The 17604-nt window shown below is 35.8% G+C and overlaps 1 protein-coding gene across 21 annotated transcripts in view; it reads right to left on the bottom strand.

The window, feature by feature from the left end:
- Positions 1–17604, bottom strand: part of HDAC9 (histone deacetylase 9) — a 967336-nt gene that overhangs the window by 632835 nt on the left and 316897 nt on the right. For 5 of the 21 annotated variants that reach the window (XM_084977195.1, XM_084977201.1, XM_084977177.1 and 2 more), the window contains exon 2: positions 9142–9200. The exons of the other annotated variants lie outside the window; for them this stretch is intronic. In XM_084977195.1, coding sequence (XP_084833321.1) covers positions 9142–9172 — 31 coding nt within the window. In that variant the 5' untranslated portion in view covers positions 9173–9200. The remainder of the gene's footprint in view (positions 1–9141; positions 9201–17604) is intronic. 21 annotated transcript variants of the gene reach the window in all.

Below are 17604 nucleotides of genomic sequence, written 5' to 3'. Positions count from 1 at the left end.
AATATCCATTCAATCTATTTCAATCCACACTGTAAAATTAATATCATGTTTATGGAAATTTTTTCTTATAAATCATGTTAATCAGAATCTTATTAAATTTCTTAATATTTCTATACTTAACTCAGTGAGGGTTTTATTTTGTTAACTTATGGTAAATAAAGATTTTAAGAACTGACATACATAACTAAAAATACATAAATGACTGTGTTATTGATTTGTAAAGTGTCCTTTGGTATAAGAAATGACACACTCATAATTTAACAGTTTTACTTTGCACTCTCACAAGCAGTAGTCCTATTACAACTTGGCATGCATGAAATGTGCAGAATGTAGCTCTTAAACAATGAATTTCTACAGAGCAGGAGTTTAGTATATTGGCAAACCTTTGATCCTTGGATCTTCTTCAGAATAAGTTGTGGAATTTGCCACACATAGACACAGACAGATACACACACATACACATACACAGACACATGCACACACACACACAGGCCCATCCTCTTGAACTGGTGAATTGGAATTTCCAAAACAGAGCCCCAATATACACATTTTTAAGAACTTTCACAGGGGATTCTGATTAAGAATGAAGATTCAGAAGGCTATAAAGTATAACTTTCATTTCCTCTGACAATTTTTGAAATAATATTTTATGGCATTAAAGGAAAATGATGCTGAGCAATATCTTTGAGGATTTCAGCCTTTGCTGTCTCTCAGAATTTCACAATTACTCCCAATAGGCACAACTTTCCCAGTCGTCATTTTAATTTGTTAAAATCAATGGATGCCTAAAGAATTTTAGCAATAAAATTAAGACTGGCCCCACCTCTAAGTATCCCTTTAACAAACAAGTTAAGATTGTAAAAGTTAGCCTTTTCCTAAATATTTAAGGCCCCTTGCAGAAAAGCTAAGTGGAGATTATTTAAAGACTTAAGTACACAGAAACCTGACACACTCATTTTTAATGGGGAGGTAGACTGTTGTTTATTTAGCTTTTGAAATCTATCCTAAATTTGGCTTTATGGAACCAAAAAAGTCTAGCTTTAAATTAACAGACTGCCTTCTACTGTCCAAGGGATAATTTGAACTTCACTGAGACATGTCTATGAATGGAAATAAAAATAACTCACATTAAATTCTAAGTACTTCCCCACACACATTTTACTTGCCACAAGGTCCATTGTTCCATGCATTGCTTTTAAGCAGCCTGTAGGAAATTTTCACTGAAACAATTTCCTATAACTGAGAAAGGGAAGGCCAAAATGATTTCACTTAAAAAAAACAAAACAAAACATACTTTGCAAGCTTTCAGCATCTAGGGTATTAAAAGCAGCTCTGTCAGAGTAGCGGGAATGGGAAATGAGAGGCTCACACAATACTCAAAAATTCACTGGCTTTAATTTTACTTACTCTCTTCCTGCTCTTCTAAACAAAAATCTATCCCAGATGAAGTGTTCTGCTCCTCATTCCCACCTCTCTCACCCATTCTTTTAAAAACTTCGTTTTAAACTTAGAAATATTTAAAATATCCAAAAAATAAGAAGCATTTCTGATTGAAAACAGATTAATACTGTGCCCTATTTACTTTAAAGCTCTTTTACCCTCCCTTCCCCTTTATCATCCAGGTCTAATGCATCCTATGGAACCATCCCTGATCATACCATATCAGAATACTCTCTTCTGCAAAACTCTTTTTCCTCTTAAAATCTTTCATCAATTTTTGTTTTATCTCCTATCCAGGATAAGTCTATGAACTTTACTAGTTTAATTCATTCTATATCTTGGCCTGAATTAATTTCTTCACTGCTTGCTGTTTTTGTGTTTTCTCTCTCGAGTCAATTTCTGTTTTTCTTTTTAAATAATACAGTTTAAGTTTTAAAAAATTATTGATACATAGATTTTCACATTTCCTTATGATTTTAATATCCTTACTGAAGTATCATTATCCACTTCCTTTTCTAATGTTGTTTATTTGTACCTCCACACATTTTAAAAAATACGTCTTGGCAGAATTTTGCTACTTTATTAATCTTTTCAATTACTTTTTGTCAATCATGTCCAAACTTACATTCATCTTTCATGCTTCTTGAGCCTTCCAGTGGAATGTTTACTGTGACTGCCACAGTCCAGAAAATAAACAGGGTATCAGGAAAGTATATTCAACTGTTTCCCCAGCCCTCCTGGCTCATTTTGAAGTTAAACTGCATCCATTTGAGCCCTCCTCTGTGAAAAGTAAAATGCCATGCTCTCTAGTAAAATAAAAAACATAAAATGTAGATTCCTAACTACAAAGCCTTGGCTTATAAGGCAGAATATTAAAAATGCTAATAATAAAATGATGCAGACATGTGACACACAGAAGTTAAGCTCTTATAGTTCTGGGGAAAAACACATTACTTGGACAACAATGGTCAGGGAAAGTGACAATGTGAGACAAGGATTTAAACTAATTTTAAAAAATTGTAATGAAATAGCAACAGTCTTCACTCACCAAACACTTATGTGTGCCTGAGATTAGCACCACCTACATAGAACACATATTCTGTGTGTTGGGGGGGGAGTACACGCAGAAAACATGTAAGTCATGATCATAATCCCAGTTTGCAGGGAAGCTGAAGTCAAGGTAGATCTAGTAACCCACTCAGGCAACACGACTTGTGAGCTGTGGTCATGGGCTGAGGACACACATCACAACTGCTCTCCTTTCACCCTATCTCGCTCGCCACATTCAAGAAGGTGTCAGCTAAATTATGAGGGTGAGGTCATTTAATGTAAGGGAAAATACATAAGTAAAGGTAAAAGTATAGGAAAAGAAATGTCACATGGAGGGGACAGAGACTAGTAATAAATAATAGGCAACATTTACGAAGGGTGTACCTCATTCCTGATTTGGCTCTGAGCATTAACCTGGATAAACACATGAAATCCTTAAAACAACCCCATGAGGCAAAAACTACTATTTCCCCTTGTTTTTCAAAGTGGGGAAATTTTGGGAAGGTTCTTAATGCCATCAAATCTAGTTCACTGGTGTGTCTTCTGGGGAATGCTATTTGCTGGGAGTATCAATAAGTGATGTGTGAATAAAAGGATCTGAAGGTCAATAATGAGAAATATGCATGGTTGAGTCCAGGTAAGCAGGTGTCTTTGTGGCAAGATTTCTCAGAACCCTTAAAATATACTATTATGCAATTTTATATTAGTCATAAAAAGAGTGTGCAATGTTTTCTAATCGTCTATGACCAAGAAATAGTTATTGATTTGGAGATAGAGCAGCTGGTGGCACTTGGAGTCTCCAAAGTGACTTCTCCGTGGTCATACAGCTGATTGCCATGAACTTGAAGCCACAATTAAAGATCTCTGACCACCAAGCCAGGCCCTTTCTAGGCACAGGCAGTGAAAAATCTTGGAATGTATCCTATCAAAAACGTAGGGCAGTTTCAGCTTTTATGAGCTGGAGAAAGCAGGAGAAAGAATATATGAAAGTGAGGAAACATTAACAGTCATTACAAAACTACTGCAGGAATTCAGAAATGACATGTCAAGTGCCCTGGTCTAGGAGGTGCCAGAAAAAAAAGCAGGAAGCAAGAGTAAAATCAAATATTCAAGAATAGAATTAAACCTTCAGAGTTGCTGGGAATTGGTGGTTCCTGTGAGAGAAAGAATGTGCCGACCTACTGGGATCTTAGGTAAGATTCTGCAGAAACCTAATTGCTGGCACCAAAACCTCCTCTCCAGCTCTATCAGCTTATTCCAGGGAGTAGATAGCTGCTGAGAGCCACATGAACACCAGCTTTTCATTACTTAAGAATTACTTTTAAATATAGCTATATTCTTTCCCAACAAGTGCCAAGAAAATCATGGTCAAACCTTGAAACAAAGTTTTCATCCTCAAGTTTGCCTCATCCCCCACTACCTCCCTTTTGAATCGTGTGTGTGTGTGTGTGTGTGTGTGTGTGTGTGTGTGTGTGTGTGTGTGTGTGTGTGTGTGTGTGTGTGTTCCTCCAGGGGCAAGCACAGTTGAGATCTAAAAATACCCTATTTTTTTCAAAACAAATACACTAATTGATGTGTGTAAAGAACATGTTAGTAATGTTCACAAAATGCCAAGATAAACAAAACACAATCCTCGGGAAGCCACACACTCTTTAAAGCATACAATCATAGAGACACTTTTATTAACCATCCTTTCGGGTATTAGATTTAAGAAATCATAACAGTTTTACCTTTCAGAATGTCACATGACAGTAATAACTAGTTCCAAGTTGCTTTTTGTACCTTTTGGTGTTTACTATCTAGTCATTAAGTCTAACTGCCATTCAAATATTCTCTTTTCTTATGTGTATCCTTGACACGCTTAAATTCTTTCTCACCATCTTGTGGCAGAGATGACCAGCTAACTACTAACAGCTTCTCTCCTACCATTCACATCATGATCAGCCTCTCCTGCAGTTACAGAGATTTTATTTTATTTTATTGCTTTTTAGGGCCGAACTTGGGGCATATGGATGTTCCTAGGCTAGGAGTCCAATTGGAGCGGTAGCAGCTGGCCTACACCATGGCCACAGCATCACAGGATCCAAGCCACCTCTGTGACCTATATCACAGATCACAGCAACACTGGATCCTTAACCCACTGAGCAAGGCCAGGGATCGAACCCACATCCTCATGGATACTAGTCGGATTCGTTTCCACTGCGCCATAATGGGAACTCTCCAAAACTTTAATATTGGCTTAGTGGTCTGAATCTGGTAGTAAGAAAACAAATGTGCAACTGAAAGCTGGTGATTCATGCCACCAAACAAAAACAAAAACAAAAACAAAAACAAACAAACAAACAAAAAAACATTTAGTAAGACTAAAGCCTACAATTTCTCAAAAGGCAATTCAAGTGCCTTATGAATTTGAAGCTCTAGAAGAAGAAGATGTAAAAAGCCATGACATCAGTGTGTATTAATTTTTCCTTGTGGCTTGGTGCTAGGTATGACAAGAAAGAGATGAGCTCAGGCAAAACTTGGTCGTTTAGGGACAGAAATGAGAGGGAGTAGAGAGTTTGAAAATTTAGGACTTTACAGAACTAAAAAAAAAAATCAGACTGCTTCTTATCCTCAAATAAAAATAAACCTAACTGTAAAAGGCTTTAAACATTAAAAAAAAAAAAAACCATTAAAAACTCCAAAAACAAAAATACTTAACTCTGTGACAAAAAAGACTAGTTAGTGCTCCTCTTGCTAATTCTCCTAGCCTTTGTTTCAGGTGGATTCATGATGGCCATCAATGAACTGAGAAAGAAGCAAAGAAGATAAATGGAAAGTAAAAAAGCAGAGTTAAGAAATGTGCTTAGGAGTTCCCGTTGTGACTCGGCGGTAATGAACCCAACTAGTATCCATGAGGATGCAGGCTTGATCCTTGGCCCCACTCAGTGGGTTAAGGATCTGGCATTGCTGTAAGCTGTGGTGTAGGGTGAATACGTGGCTGGGATCCTGCATGGCTCTGGCTTGTGGTGTAGACCGGCAGTTGCAGCTCTGACATCTCTAGCCTGAACTTCCATATGTCACAGGTGTGGCCCTAAAAAGCAGGAAAAAATGTCTGTATTGAGAAAAATGTTGATGAAGCTGGAAGCAATGTATCAGAAGCCTACTAAATTTCTGAGACAACTGTTAAAGAAATTTGGAGCCTTTGGTAAAAGAAGTAGCTACCTGAATTTCTAGAAGACACTCTGAAGCTAGTCGTCAGAAAATTTTCTCCCTTTATTTCTCTTCTATCCTCAGGAGCTGTACAAAACAATACTGGGACTCCAGGCATACGCTAACGGGCAGTGGGCTGGGAAAGCTATGCGGCCCAGACACTGGGCACCTTCCCCACTGCCCACTTCAGATGTGTCGTGGAGGGTCATGAACAGGGAGAACCTCTCAGAGGATTATGTCAGGGGCCACTGAGAACATAACTAAAATACTCTGGGCACAATTTGGGGAGTAGTATCATTGATTATCTTAGCCATAGAGACAAACACACCAGAGTGTTTTAGGTCAGAATATTTACGCTGCTTTCAGAAAACAATCTCATGTGCTCAGGTTGGTTAAGTATATAGATTCTTCTCTCCTGGACAAGATAAAGCCCCACACCTCCTACATATAATTGAAAATATTACTATTAGAATTTAAAGCTAAAAATTCAGTAACATTTTAAAGTACAGGAAATCACTGAGTTACTGCAATCTAATATGAATGGAAAGCTTTTTCTTTCCTTCCCACCCCCATAATCTAATTTAAAACATACCAAAGAAATTAAGGTATTTTTTTTTCAAATAATGAGTTGATATAATTTATTTTACCCACATACACACACTCTCTAACAAAGCATATAACCACATCATACTACTGGAATTAGTATCAATAATGCCAAGACAGGGGATATACCGTTCAACAATTTAACCCTATACCAACCATCATTATTGTTTCATCATTTACTTTTGCCACTGATAAGATTTTTTAAAAATCACCCTTCCTTAGTTATTTCTAAAATTCTAAAAAGAAGCAATGTTCCTCCACCACTGGCTTGGCTAGAAGTACTATTTCAGTTGGAATTTCTCTCTGTTCAGCCCACCTCCTTCCTCATTTTCTATGAGTAGTCAAAATAGCAGAGTATCACTTTTGGAGTGACATGGCATTTCAGGAAAAGCCCACACGACAACTGTTTAAAATATTCTTTGCAAGCTTCTGACTGAGAAATACAACACAGACAGTTTGGAGAAGGATTTAATTGTACTCAGATTCTATAATAGCAGGAGAGAATAAGATGTGGGATTTTTTTTTTTTTTCTTTTTTAGCGGCACTAGCAGCATATGGAAGTTCCCAGACCAGGGATCAAAACTGAGGCTCAGCTGAGACCTGTGCCACAGCTGCAGCAACATGGGATTCTTAACCAACTGCACTTGGTCGGGGACTGAACCAGCACCGCCTCAAAGACTATGCCAGATCCTTAACTCGCTGGGCCACAGAGGGAACTCAAAGATGTGGGAATTTTTAAAAAGTAGACAAGACTATGAATCTAGCGTTAACTGAGCACCTTCTAAGTGCAAGACTTCTAGCTGGGTATCAGTTGGCAATAACAAGATGAATAGAGCAAGAATAGTTATGACATGTCAGGCTTTCACCTTAACCCATCCCATGCTGAAACATGAAAATGGCTAAGGTTATAAAAAGGGAGCTGTTTAAAGCAAAGGTAGAGAAGGGCACTCTTTTGATCCGGAGAAATTCTTCTTCTTTAGGTCTCCTTCTATCCTCAGAAGCTGAAGTTTACACTCCTTGTCTATCAGAAAGAGATAGATATGAGACTAACAATCTCCATAAAAAGCACAAGGCAGACACAAGAGGGGTACAAAGACATGAAAAGGCTGAGAATTGCTAGGTTCAGGGAAGGGAGGAAAATGGAGAGAATGCTAAATGGAGAGGACCCAGGAGGGATGTCTCTGCCAAAAGTAGAGAATGGATTTGGCCGCATGGTATGTCTCAAGAGACTAGGACTAAATTCCATGAGAAGACCTCAGTAAAAGAGCAGAAAAGGCTAAAGAAGGAAGTCTAGAGTCTTCTTCACCATGAACAGAAGTGGGAACAGATTGCTTGAAGCTGAAGAGACTGAACATTCTCCATTCCAGCTGGGACTTCGTTAGAAAAGGGCACTTCTGTTCTCCTAACAAGGTTCCATAAAAGGGATTGGGGAACCGCCTCAAATAATGCAATGTTAGGTGGGATATTTTTGCAGGTGTTTAAGTCTCCTCCTCTAGAAAGCGGGGCCAAGTGCAGTCTAGCTTTAAGGTGAGAGTGACCTGGGTCTCAAGTTATTGTTCGGTCTCAAGGTCCTTCTGGTCTCAAAAGGTCTAAGTGACATGCACAAGGCCAGAGACTTGTCCAGGAGAAGCCATTTCAAAATAAAAATTAGAAAATTAGATTATATATATAAAAATAAGACCCCATTTAAAGATGTAAAACTTAAGTAAATGGAAAATAGAAACCAAATAAGGTGAAGATGGAGGAAATGAAAAAAAGAAAGAAGTGGGAGAACTGCAGACACTTGATGCAGGTGCTCAGGGTGCCCAATGCCAAGCTGTAACAGGCTCAGCAGGAAGCCAGAAAGAGAACTTAACAAAGAGTCTACACATGGCCTATGGGATCAGAGGTACACATAAGCATGAATGGGAATTCAGAGCTGGGAGTGAGAGGAAGCTTCACAATGAGTTAAGTGGGGCCATCAAGGCAGGATCTCACCAGAGAGAGAGAGAGAGAGGAAATCAAGATCATGATCAAAGGAAATAGAAAATGAGTACATCTCATCAGCTGAATAGTGAATGGTACAATTTTGCTGAGGCAAGGGGTATATGAAATAATAAAAGTGGCTTAAAAATTAGCCTTTGGCTACATGAACTGTGACCTTTTTTTTTGACAAGCAGTGGGGAAGCTACTAAAAATTTGGAAGAAAGAAAAGAGCTTAGCAAAAGGCACTGTGCTGGGGAATTCTTTCCTCCAGCTCTTCAAGAATGTCAATAATGGCTACAATGTTATAAACTGTACTTAAAAATAAAAGGATCAGAAGCTTCAGTGCATTGGGTTTGTTTGCGCAAATTGGCAGACAGTGGCCACAATCTTGTTTAGAAATATTTTCTAAGCTAATTTAGAAGAAAACTGCCATCAGCAAATAGTTCTAGAAAAACAATATCCTAAAAATAACCAAGATCCCTTTTTAAATCAATTTGAAATTTGTAATATCTAGCTGGATGCTTTCAAATAATGTTCCCCTGGGTCCAGAAGAAGCAGAGAAAAGGCACCAAACCCAGTCCAGAGAACAATAAAACATATCAATAATATGTACATATCGATCATACCAATCAACATATCAAATACAAAAAATGTATTTCCAAAATATATGCAAATTTACTTCAGTAGACTTCAGTAGACTAAAACTCTAAACTCAAAGCATAAATTGGCTACATTCAATAGCATCCGATAACATAAATATGTTCATTTCTTTATTATCTGAAAAGAAAATGATGGGATTTGAGAAGTGTGCATGCTGAGAGAAGAAAGATTTACTGAAAATATAATTAACTACATATAATATTTCTGCATTTGAGAGTGCTTATTTCTTACCTGGAACTGTAATGCATACATTTGATTCCATCACTTTGCCACTTTTTGCAGCAAGGTGCCTGTAATACACAAAATTAAAGGCTCCAGAATGTCTGTAATAAGGAAATAATTTTTTCTCTTTCAATAGTAACACTCTTGCAACCACAAGATCTCAAATACAAGGTGTACAAGTTGGTAGGACAGAAAAAGAACAGTCAAAGAATTATCTTCAAGCAGAGACTCATATTTGCAAATGGTATATAAGAACAGAAAGAGCTCACTTTTTGCCCAGCTACCATTATTTCATCTTCAAAAGCTTATCATCTATAAGACAAGCATCTAATACACACTCCACTGAAGGACTGAATGGAGATACATGAAGGGAATAAAATAATCTCCTTCCTGCTGCCGACCTGAATATAAACGTAATTTTTTTCCCCTTCTATCTGATTCTGACAGCAAGCAGAACAAAGCTCCATCACTGATGCTGGATAATGGCCTATGGGGTCAGATAAACATTTCCTTCAGACCACAACCCTGCCTCTGTCTACCTAAGTTATCTTGAGGCATTTACTTAATCTCACTGAAACTCAGGTCCCTGATGTTTGAAAGTAGAATATTATTACACACGTCAAGATTGTTATGGGAGTTCCCCTTGTGGCTCAGCTGTAATACTACCAACTAGTATCCATGATGATGCAGGTTCAATCCCTGGCCTTGCACAGTGGGTTAAGGTTCTGGCGTTGCCGTGAGCTGTGGTGTAAACCACAGATATAGCCTGGATCCCATGTTGCTGTGGCTGTGACATAGACTGGCAGCTGTTGCTTTGACTGGACAATTGGATCCCTAGCCTGGGAACTTCTATATGCTGCAGAAATGACATATGTAAAAATATTGAATATTAGATTTTTTTCAAAATGTTAGTTTCCTATATTACCCTTCACAAATTTGATAGTTACTCCTTTTTAGAAAAACATATTTATAATAAAAAATTTTTAAATAAAATCATCTATAACTTCTCTACCTTAAATAGATGGCTGAAAATATTTTTGTATGTTTCAGTCTAATCTCTTCAGTATGTATGTGTTTGAGTATATCTACATACTTTCAAACAATGTTTTACAAAATATGGGAAAACATTCCCAGTGTGTTTTGTAAATAATACTTTTAAGATGTACAGAAATGAAAATTTTTGGAGTAATTTCATCTATCTATCCTTTCTTTTATTGATTTCTTCCTTTGTTTTCATGCTAAAAAGATCTACATAACTTTGATGTTAGATAAATATCTATATTATCATCAAGCGTTTTCCTGCTTTCTTTTTTTTATATTCACTCCTTTGATTCATCTGGAATTTATTTTTATAATGTGAAGTAAAGGTCTAAATGCTCTTTGCAAAGACTTGGCCAGTTTTTCTAGAATTGTTGCCGAGAATAATCCTTCCTTTCTTTACTAATTTTGTATCACACATCTGAACATGATGCCAATATGTTTTAACCCAGGTACCAACTTTGACGACCTAACAGTGTCTGTCTTAAGTATTCTGAGGCCATGTCCAGGCCCAGCAGGAAAGGTGCCCAGGTAATTTATAAATGAATGACTGCCATGGTGAGGAAGATGGGAGAAGATGATAACTATGCCACAAAGGTGCTGTCCCTGCACTATTTACTTGACTTTTGCATTTTCTAGCTCAATTCCCTTGCTGCTTTATGATATATTTTAACATCTTAAGCCCAGATGTCCTTTTATGTTGCTCTTCAATCAAATTATTTATGACTGGTTTTTAATGTGTATTATCCCAGATGTCATAATGTCATATTCTCTTTACAAGTGTCCCAAAGAAGTTTTTTAGGATTATAGTAGTGATAAATTTATAAAGAAAATATAAAGAGTATCTTTACAACCATAAGCCCTTCTAGCCAGAAACATAATTTTATCCATTTATTTAGTCATGCATTCTCTCAATTAAAAAAAAATATGATGACATATGGATGGTGAGTAGGCACATGAAAAAATGTTCAACATCATTAATTATTAGAGAAATGCAAATAAAAACTACTATAAGACACCAGTCAGAATGGCCATCATTAATAAGTCTACAAATAACAAAGGCTGGAAAGGATGTGGAGAAAAGGGAACCCTCCTACACTGTTTGTAGGACTATAAATTGGTATAGCCCCTAAGGAAAACAATATAGAAGTTTCTCAAAAAAACTAAATATAGAAGTACTATATGATCCAGAAATCCCACTCCTTGGCATACATCTGAAAGAGACTACAATTCAAAAAGATACTTGCATCCGCATATTCATAGTAGCACTATTATGACACTATTCTAACTGATGAATGGTTTAAAAAGATGTGGTACATATATACAATGGAATACTATTCAGCCATAAAAATAATGAAATAATGGCATTTGCAGGAACATGGATGCAACTAGAGATTCTCAAACCAAGTGAAGTAAGTCAGAATGAGAGACAAATACCATTTGATATCTCTTATATGTGGAATCTAAAATATGGCACAAATAAACCAATCTACAAAACAGAAACTGACTCACAGACATAGAGAACAGATTTGTGGTTGCCAAGGAGGTGCGAGAAGAGGAAGTGGGATGGACTAGAAATTTGGGGTTTAGTAGATGCAAACTGTTACATTTAGAATGCACAAGCAATGCGATCCTACTGAATAGCACAGGGAACTACATCCAATCTCTTGGGGTAGACCAGGATGGAAGATAACAAAGAAAGGGATTGTATATATATGTATGACTGGGTCCCTTTGCTGTACAGCAGAAATTAGCACAACATTATAAATCAACTATACTCTAATAAAAAAATGAAAAAATAAAAAATATGTATATATGTATGTATGTATATTCATATATGATGTTTGTGTGTGTCTGTATACATATATACACACATTCATATCTATGACATGCAGATGGCCACATCTATGACATGCAGAAATTCCTGGACCAGGAATCAAACCTCCACCACAGCTATAAGCAGAGCCACAGCAATGACAACACCTGATCCTCAACCCTCTGAGCTACAAGGGAACTCCTAGATTTTTTTCATTATATGTTCAGTACTTTTTTGCTAATTTCATTCCTATCTATTTTATTTTATTTGTTGCTATCATGAGTGGAAATATTTTTTCATTATATTTTCTATATGATTATTTAAAACTATTACTTTTATACATTGGTTACATCCTCCTAACTTGTTACTTCCTCATGTTATTTCTTATAATTTTTCTGATGACACATTTTGACTTTTCAGTTAAGCAAGACATCATACCTGAAATCATTAGATCTCTATCTGGAATCTCATGAATTTCCTTCTTTATTGCCATCCTCCATTTACCCACAGTAAACTACATACTCCATGGGAGGGGGCCTTGCCAGTCCTTTGGACTCCAGTGCCTAGAATAGTGCTTGCCACATAGCAGCAGTTCAATAAATAAATATTTGTTGCTTGAAATAATCTTCCAAAAATAACAGCAATTTTCTCTTCATATTTCTAAGAGTTATATCTCAAAATTTCGATTCCTGACTTAGTAGAAACAAGAATTTCATAAATATCATGGTGGAGGGAGGTAAATTTTCTTGTTCTTTATCAAGCTATCCATAGTAGTTCTCTGTTAGATACAACTGATGCTTAAATATTGGTTGGGAATAACCTGTTACTGTTACGAAGGCATCTTCCCACAACTCAGAAATTTGTTTCTTGCTTCTTTTCCCCCTTTTTTGGCCACACCCATGGCATATGGAATTTCCTGGGCTAGGGACCCAATCCAAGCCACATCTACGAACTATGCCACAGCTACAGCAACACTGGATCTTTAATCCACTGTGCCAGGCCTGGGATCGAACTGGCAATGCCATAGAAAGGAGTGGTATCATTACCCCACTGCACCACAATGGGAACTCCTTGCTTGTTTTTTGAATAGAGAATTAACATGGACTCCATTTTGGAGATTTCCTAAAAAAGATTACCCTGTGGGTTTTTCTCTTTGGTCTAACAAGGTAATTTACTGTTTCAGTGAAAACAATTCTGGGAGGAAAGGGGGTTCCAGACAATCTTGAGATGTTAATATTGATTCTTCCCAGGAAAACAGCTCTCACACACAAGTTTGTATTTAACCTGAAATCCACAAGTTTGTAAATAACTTGTATAAAAACAAGTTTAATGTCTTCTAATAAAAAGGCATTAAATATTTTCATGAACTATCCAAGGGTCCATTCATAATCAGAGGCAAAAAACCATTAAACAAGCAACCAAAAAAATATGTAAAATATTAAAATACTTTCTAATACTGCCAAATTTTGAAATAATACCCATAAAATCAGGATGTATTTTTCCTAAAATGCACTCTTCAACTTATTTGTCTATCGTATTTGTCTCTAATCAATACTTTATTTTGAAAAAGATTTCCTTCATATTCTTTCCATAGCATGATGTAAACTTTATTATTTAGTATATAGTTTACCTCCGTCTTTTTTACTTAATAAGCCTAGGTCTGATATGTACCTATTTATTTATTTTTTGTCTTTTTAGGGCCGCACCCACTGCATATAAAGGTTCTCAGGCTAGGGGTCTAATCAGATCTGTAGCTGCTGGTTTACGCCACAGCCACAGCAATGCCAGATCCGAGCTGCGACTGTGACCTACACCACAGGTCACGGCAACGCCAGATCCTTAACCCACTGAGCAAGGCCAGGGATCGAACCTGCATCCTCGTGGTTACCAGTCAGATTTGTTTCCGCTAAGTCACGACAGGAACTCCTGAAATGTACCTATTTATTACAGTTTTATCCCATCCCAACATTTTGACACACAATTTCACCATTGCCAACATTTTCTTAATTGTCAGTAATTACAGTTACTTCCTTTTTGATTCAAAAACTTTGAAAAAGAGGTTTTATTTTTATATCTCCAGTATTTTTATTAAACCTTCATTTTAATTTCTACTTTATTGCTTTGTCTTAATGTAAACTGTGCTCTTTCTAGTTTGAAATATTTATTCAACCACATTAATTACATCCTTCAAGCCTTTCCCTAAACCATTTGTCAAAGACCCAAAATAATTGTGTTTCTAAAACAATTAATCTTCTTTCCAAAAGTTTCACTTTATAAATATGAAGAGAACTCCAGAGAGCTGGAAGTAAAGGTATTTGTGGGGAAGGGGGAATTCCAGGACACTAGGTATTCTCCCCCCGAGAGGACAATGCAGCTTTGTAAATAATGTACTTGTTTAACGAACCAAAAGCCCCTATAAAGAGAAGCTTATAGATTGCTAGTGTGTGTTCTTCTGAATGGTGATGGAAGCTTGTGTGCAAAACATATTCCAACATAGCAAGAATTCAGCCTCCCTTCAGACTCTGTGAGGACCACAGTAGCTATGCCATAAGAGTCAGGGGTGACAGCATTGGGAGCAAAAGAAAAACCAGGCAGTGATTTGCTGCAGCCTTCCTCTCTGTTCAGCCAACTCTCCTCCCTTTAATCATGAACACTTGGCAAATTTTATGACAAACTTAACAACAGTTATTGTTTTGGTCTCTTCCTTGCTTTTCTGAATCACAATGTTTTCACTGTGGATATTTCCTTAAATTATTTAAAATAAGCCCATTTTTCTCATTTATTGCTTTTCTGATTTATAGTCTATGGGTTGTTATATCATTTTTCCTATTTTCATTTAGCTGATGTATTTTAACCTATTATTTGATTTTTAAACTTGTTATGTCATTTTAAGTCTTTTAGAAAGAGGCCTTTTTAAGCCTAATCTGAAAGAAGCTCTTTGTCTTTTAAGTGGAAATTTGATGCATTTTCTATTAATCGAAACAATTATATGTCTCACTTTACACAGGGATCAACGGCTTTATTTTAGGAGCCCAACTGGTTTTAGAGCAAGATTAAAACAGGTACTTCACTCATCCTACTCCAGGTAGGGAAAAGCATGAAAGATATCACACCTACTTTTTGATTACTTTCTTGGATAAGAGTTTAGTCACAAGATACAAATCCAAGGGTGCCCAGGTAGTTCCAACCAATCCTCTCCATTCTGCAAAGTCTACATGGAATAGAGATCACTTAGATATGTTCGAAAAAAAACCACAGGGGAAGTCAAGAAATAGAAACTCTATAATTATTTACCAATAATGTACTGTGAGCCCCAAAGAAACCACTCCACAATGAAAAAATACGATACTCACAGTAAAATAGGAAAAACAAATATTGAAAAAAAAAAAAACCTCAGTATTTTTGTGACAGATTCTGAAACTAAGACAGAAAAAGGTGGCATACATCAGGTTAATCTTAAAATTTAAGTTTGTGAGGTCAGACTTGTATGTATCTGTGAGTTCAATAAAACAATTGGTGGGGTAGCCAATTCCTTACCTAATTCAGCTCAATTTTTGATACAGAATAGAGGCCTTTTAAAGCTAGAATAATACAATATGGACAAAGATCCATGAAAAACTAGTATTGATTTCCCTAAGAAGATGTTCCCAGAATAAACAGGTTTTTTGATACAAGACAAAACAGCTGTTTCCCTAGTATATATGAATTAGGGACCTATTTGCTGCACTGGCAAATTTAATTGTTTGTGCTACTAAAAGAAATACTAGGAACCAAACAGCAACTACTAATAGGGGATAATACAGCTACAATTTCAATCTATACTTATCTAAGGATCAATATAAACTGATCAATGACACACTAAAAGCAAGGTAGCTCTTACATTCATCTTTTAAGTGCATCGTCTATTATTCTGAGAACCAAATTTTTGAGTGGTGGTTTTCAAAAGTATTACTAAAAAAAGAAGTCATTTATGAGTTATGAAGTTATAAATTTCAATAACTGTACCTCAAGTAAAAACATGGATTCCTATGTGTAGAATAATGATTTTCAGATATAAGTCCTTGAAAAAACAAGGTTTTATTTTGGTATTTGAATAAAACTAATGTGCCCATAGCTCAAATAACCAATTATAGCTTTAGATAAAATTGAATTAAGAGAAGGCTTTCCATATTTAGTTCTACTAAAAGCAATACAGATGTCATTTAATAAAAACAAGCTCTCTTTTCTATTTGCTTTATCGCTTCAATTGCTTAGACATACTGAAGTGAAGACATTTTGTTTTGTTTTGGTATGAGCTCTGCTTTTATAAAATTTGTATGTTTATTCCAAAATAGAGACTATACCTGGACAAAAACATATTTATATGCATATAAACACATGTGCATAAATAAATATATTTCTGCATGAGATATGGATTTATATATAAAATTCACTTTATTCTGGTAAACAGCCACAGGAAAAATTAGACACTAAAATCTGACTATCTGTGGTTAGGTTCCTTTTCTCCTTAATTATTTTTAATATTAATGTAATTCATTCTTAGATATTTTTATCTGGTATTATTATAAAATACTATACTGTAATGTTCAATGAAATAAAATAAATACATTTTCTAAATGTATATAAAAATATAAAATATGTGTATACAAATACATAAATATAGATCCATACACACACTAAATGATTTACTCTCTCAACAATTTAGCTGTGGTATTTGTTTAAACTTTAAAAAGAACATTTATATTTGCTTTGACATTTCATACAGTTGAAACTCCTTTGACATGTCACCTGCTAGTTATCTTAATAATCTCTTCTATTTTCCTAAACTTGCACTAAATCATACAGTCCTATTTGCTAGTCCCAATGTGCTATCAGGGTGGGTTCAGTAGACAAAGAGTGGCACCTAATTTAGCTATTATGTCCCTCTGTTTTTCAAGTCTCTAGATTTACTAGTTTTGCTCCACCTACTGAGGAATCTGAGACCTCCTTTAGGTTTTCTGGAATGAAAGCTAAGTATTTTTCAATGTGTAAAACTGAACTGATTCCATGTTCCCTTGTCTATCTAAAGGACCAGGTTTCTACTTTAAATCTTGAGAACAACAGGAGAAATAATAAAAAACCCAAATCCCTACCTTTATATGAATAACTGTAGTTTCTAAATGCTTAAATGTAATGATATCTTTAACAATGAATCATTATTACATTATTATCCTCAGAGGATGAATCATAAAAGATTGATCAGAATAGCTGATGAATATATATCTGTAGCCTACTTGATTTACTGAAAGAAAAAAATATCCCTGAACTCTGGAGGCTGATATTTAAATTTCAAATCATACTAAATACCTCTGCCACATTCACTCTAAGAGGATTTAAGACTGGAATTTATTAACTTTACTATACTTAAGCTTCAACCAAAACAATTAGCATGCATATCTGTGAACACTGAGTATATTTTCCCTTCTTAAAGAAAAAAAGAAAAAAGAAATTTTCCTACGTAAATAAGGAGTTAATATAATCAATAAATACTAATGACAAGTAAAACACCTTACGGCATTTTGTACATAAAACTACTGCTTATTTTTAAAGGAAACCTCCAGAAAACCAAGACACCATTT

This window comes from Sus scrofa, chromosome 9 (genome assembly GCF_054392235.1).
Source record: "Sus scrofa isolate SSC_HxYL_T2T_F1_AM1 chromosome 9, Sscrofa_HxYL_maternal_Yorkshire_Landrace_v2.0, whole genome shotgun sequence".
Classification (NCBI taxonomy): Eukaryota; Metazoa; Chordata; class Mammalia; order Artiodactyla; family Suidae; genus Sus; species Sus scrofa.
This window is presented reverse-complemented; position numbering and strand designations above follow the sequence as displayed.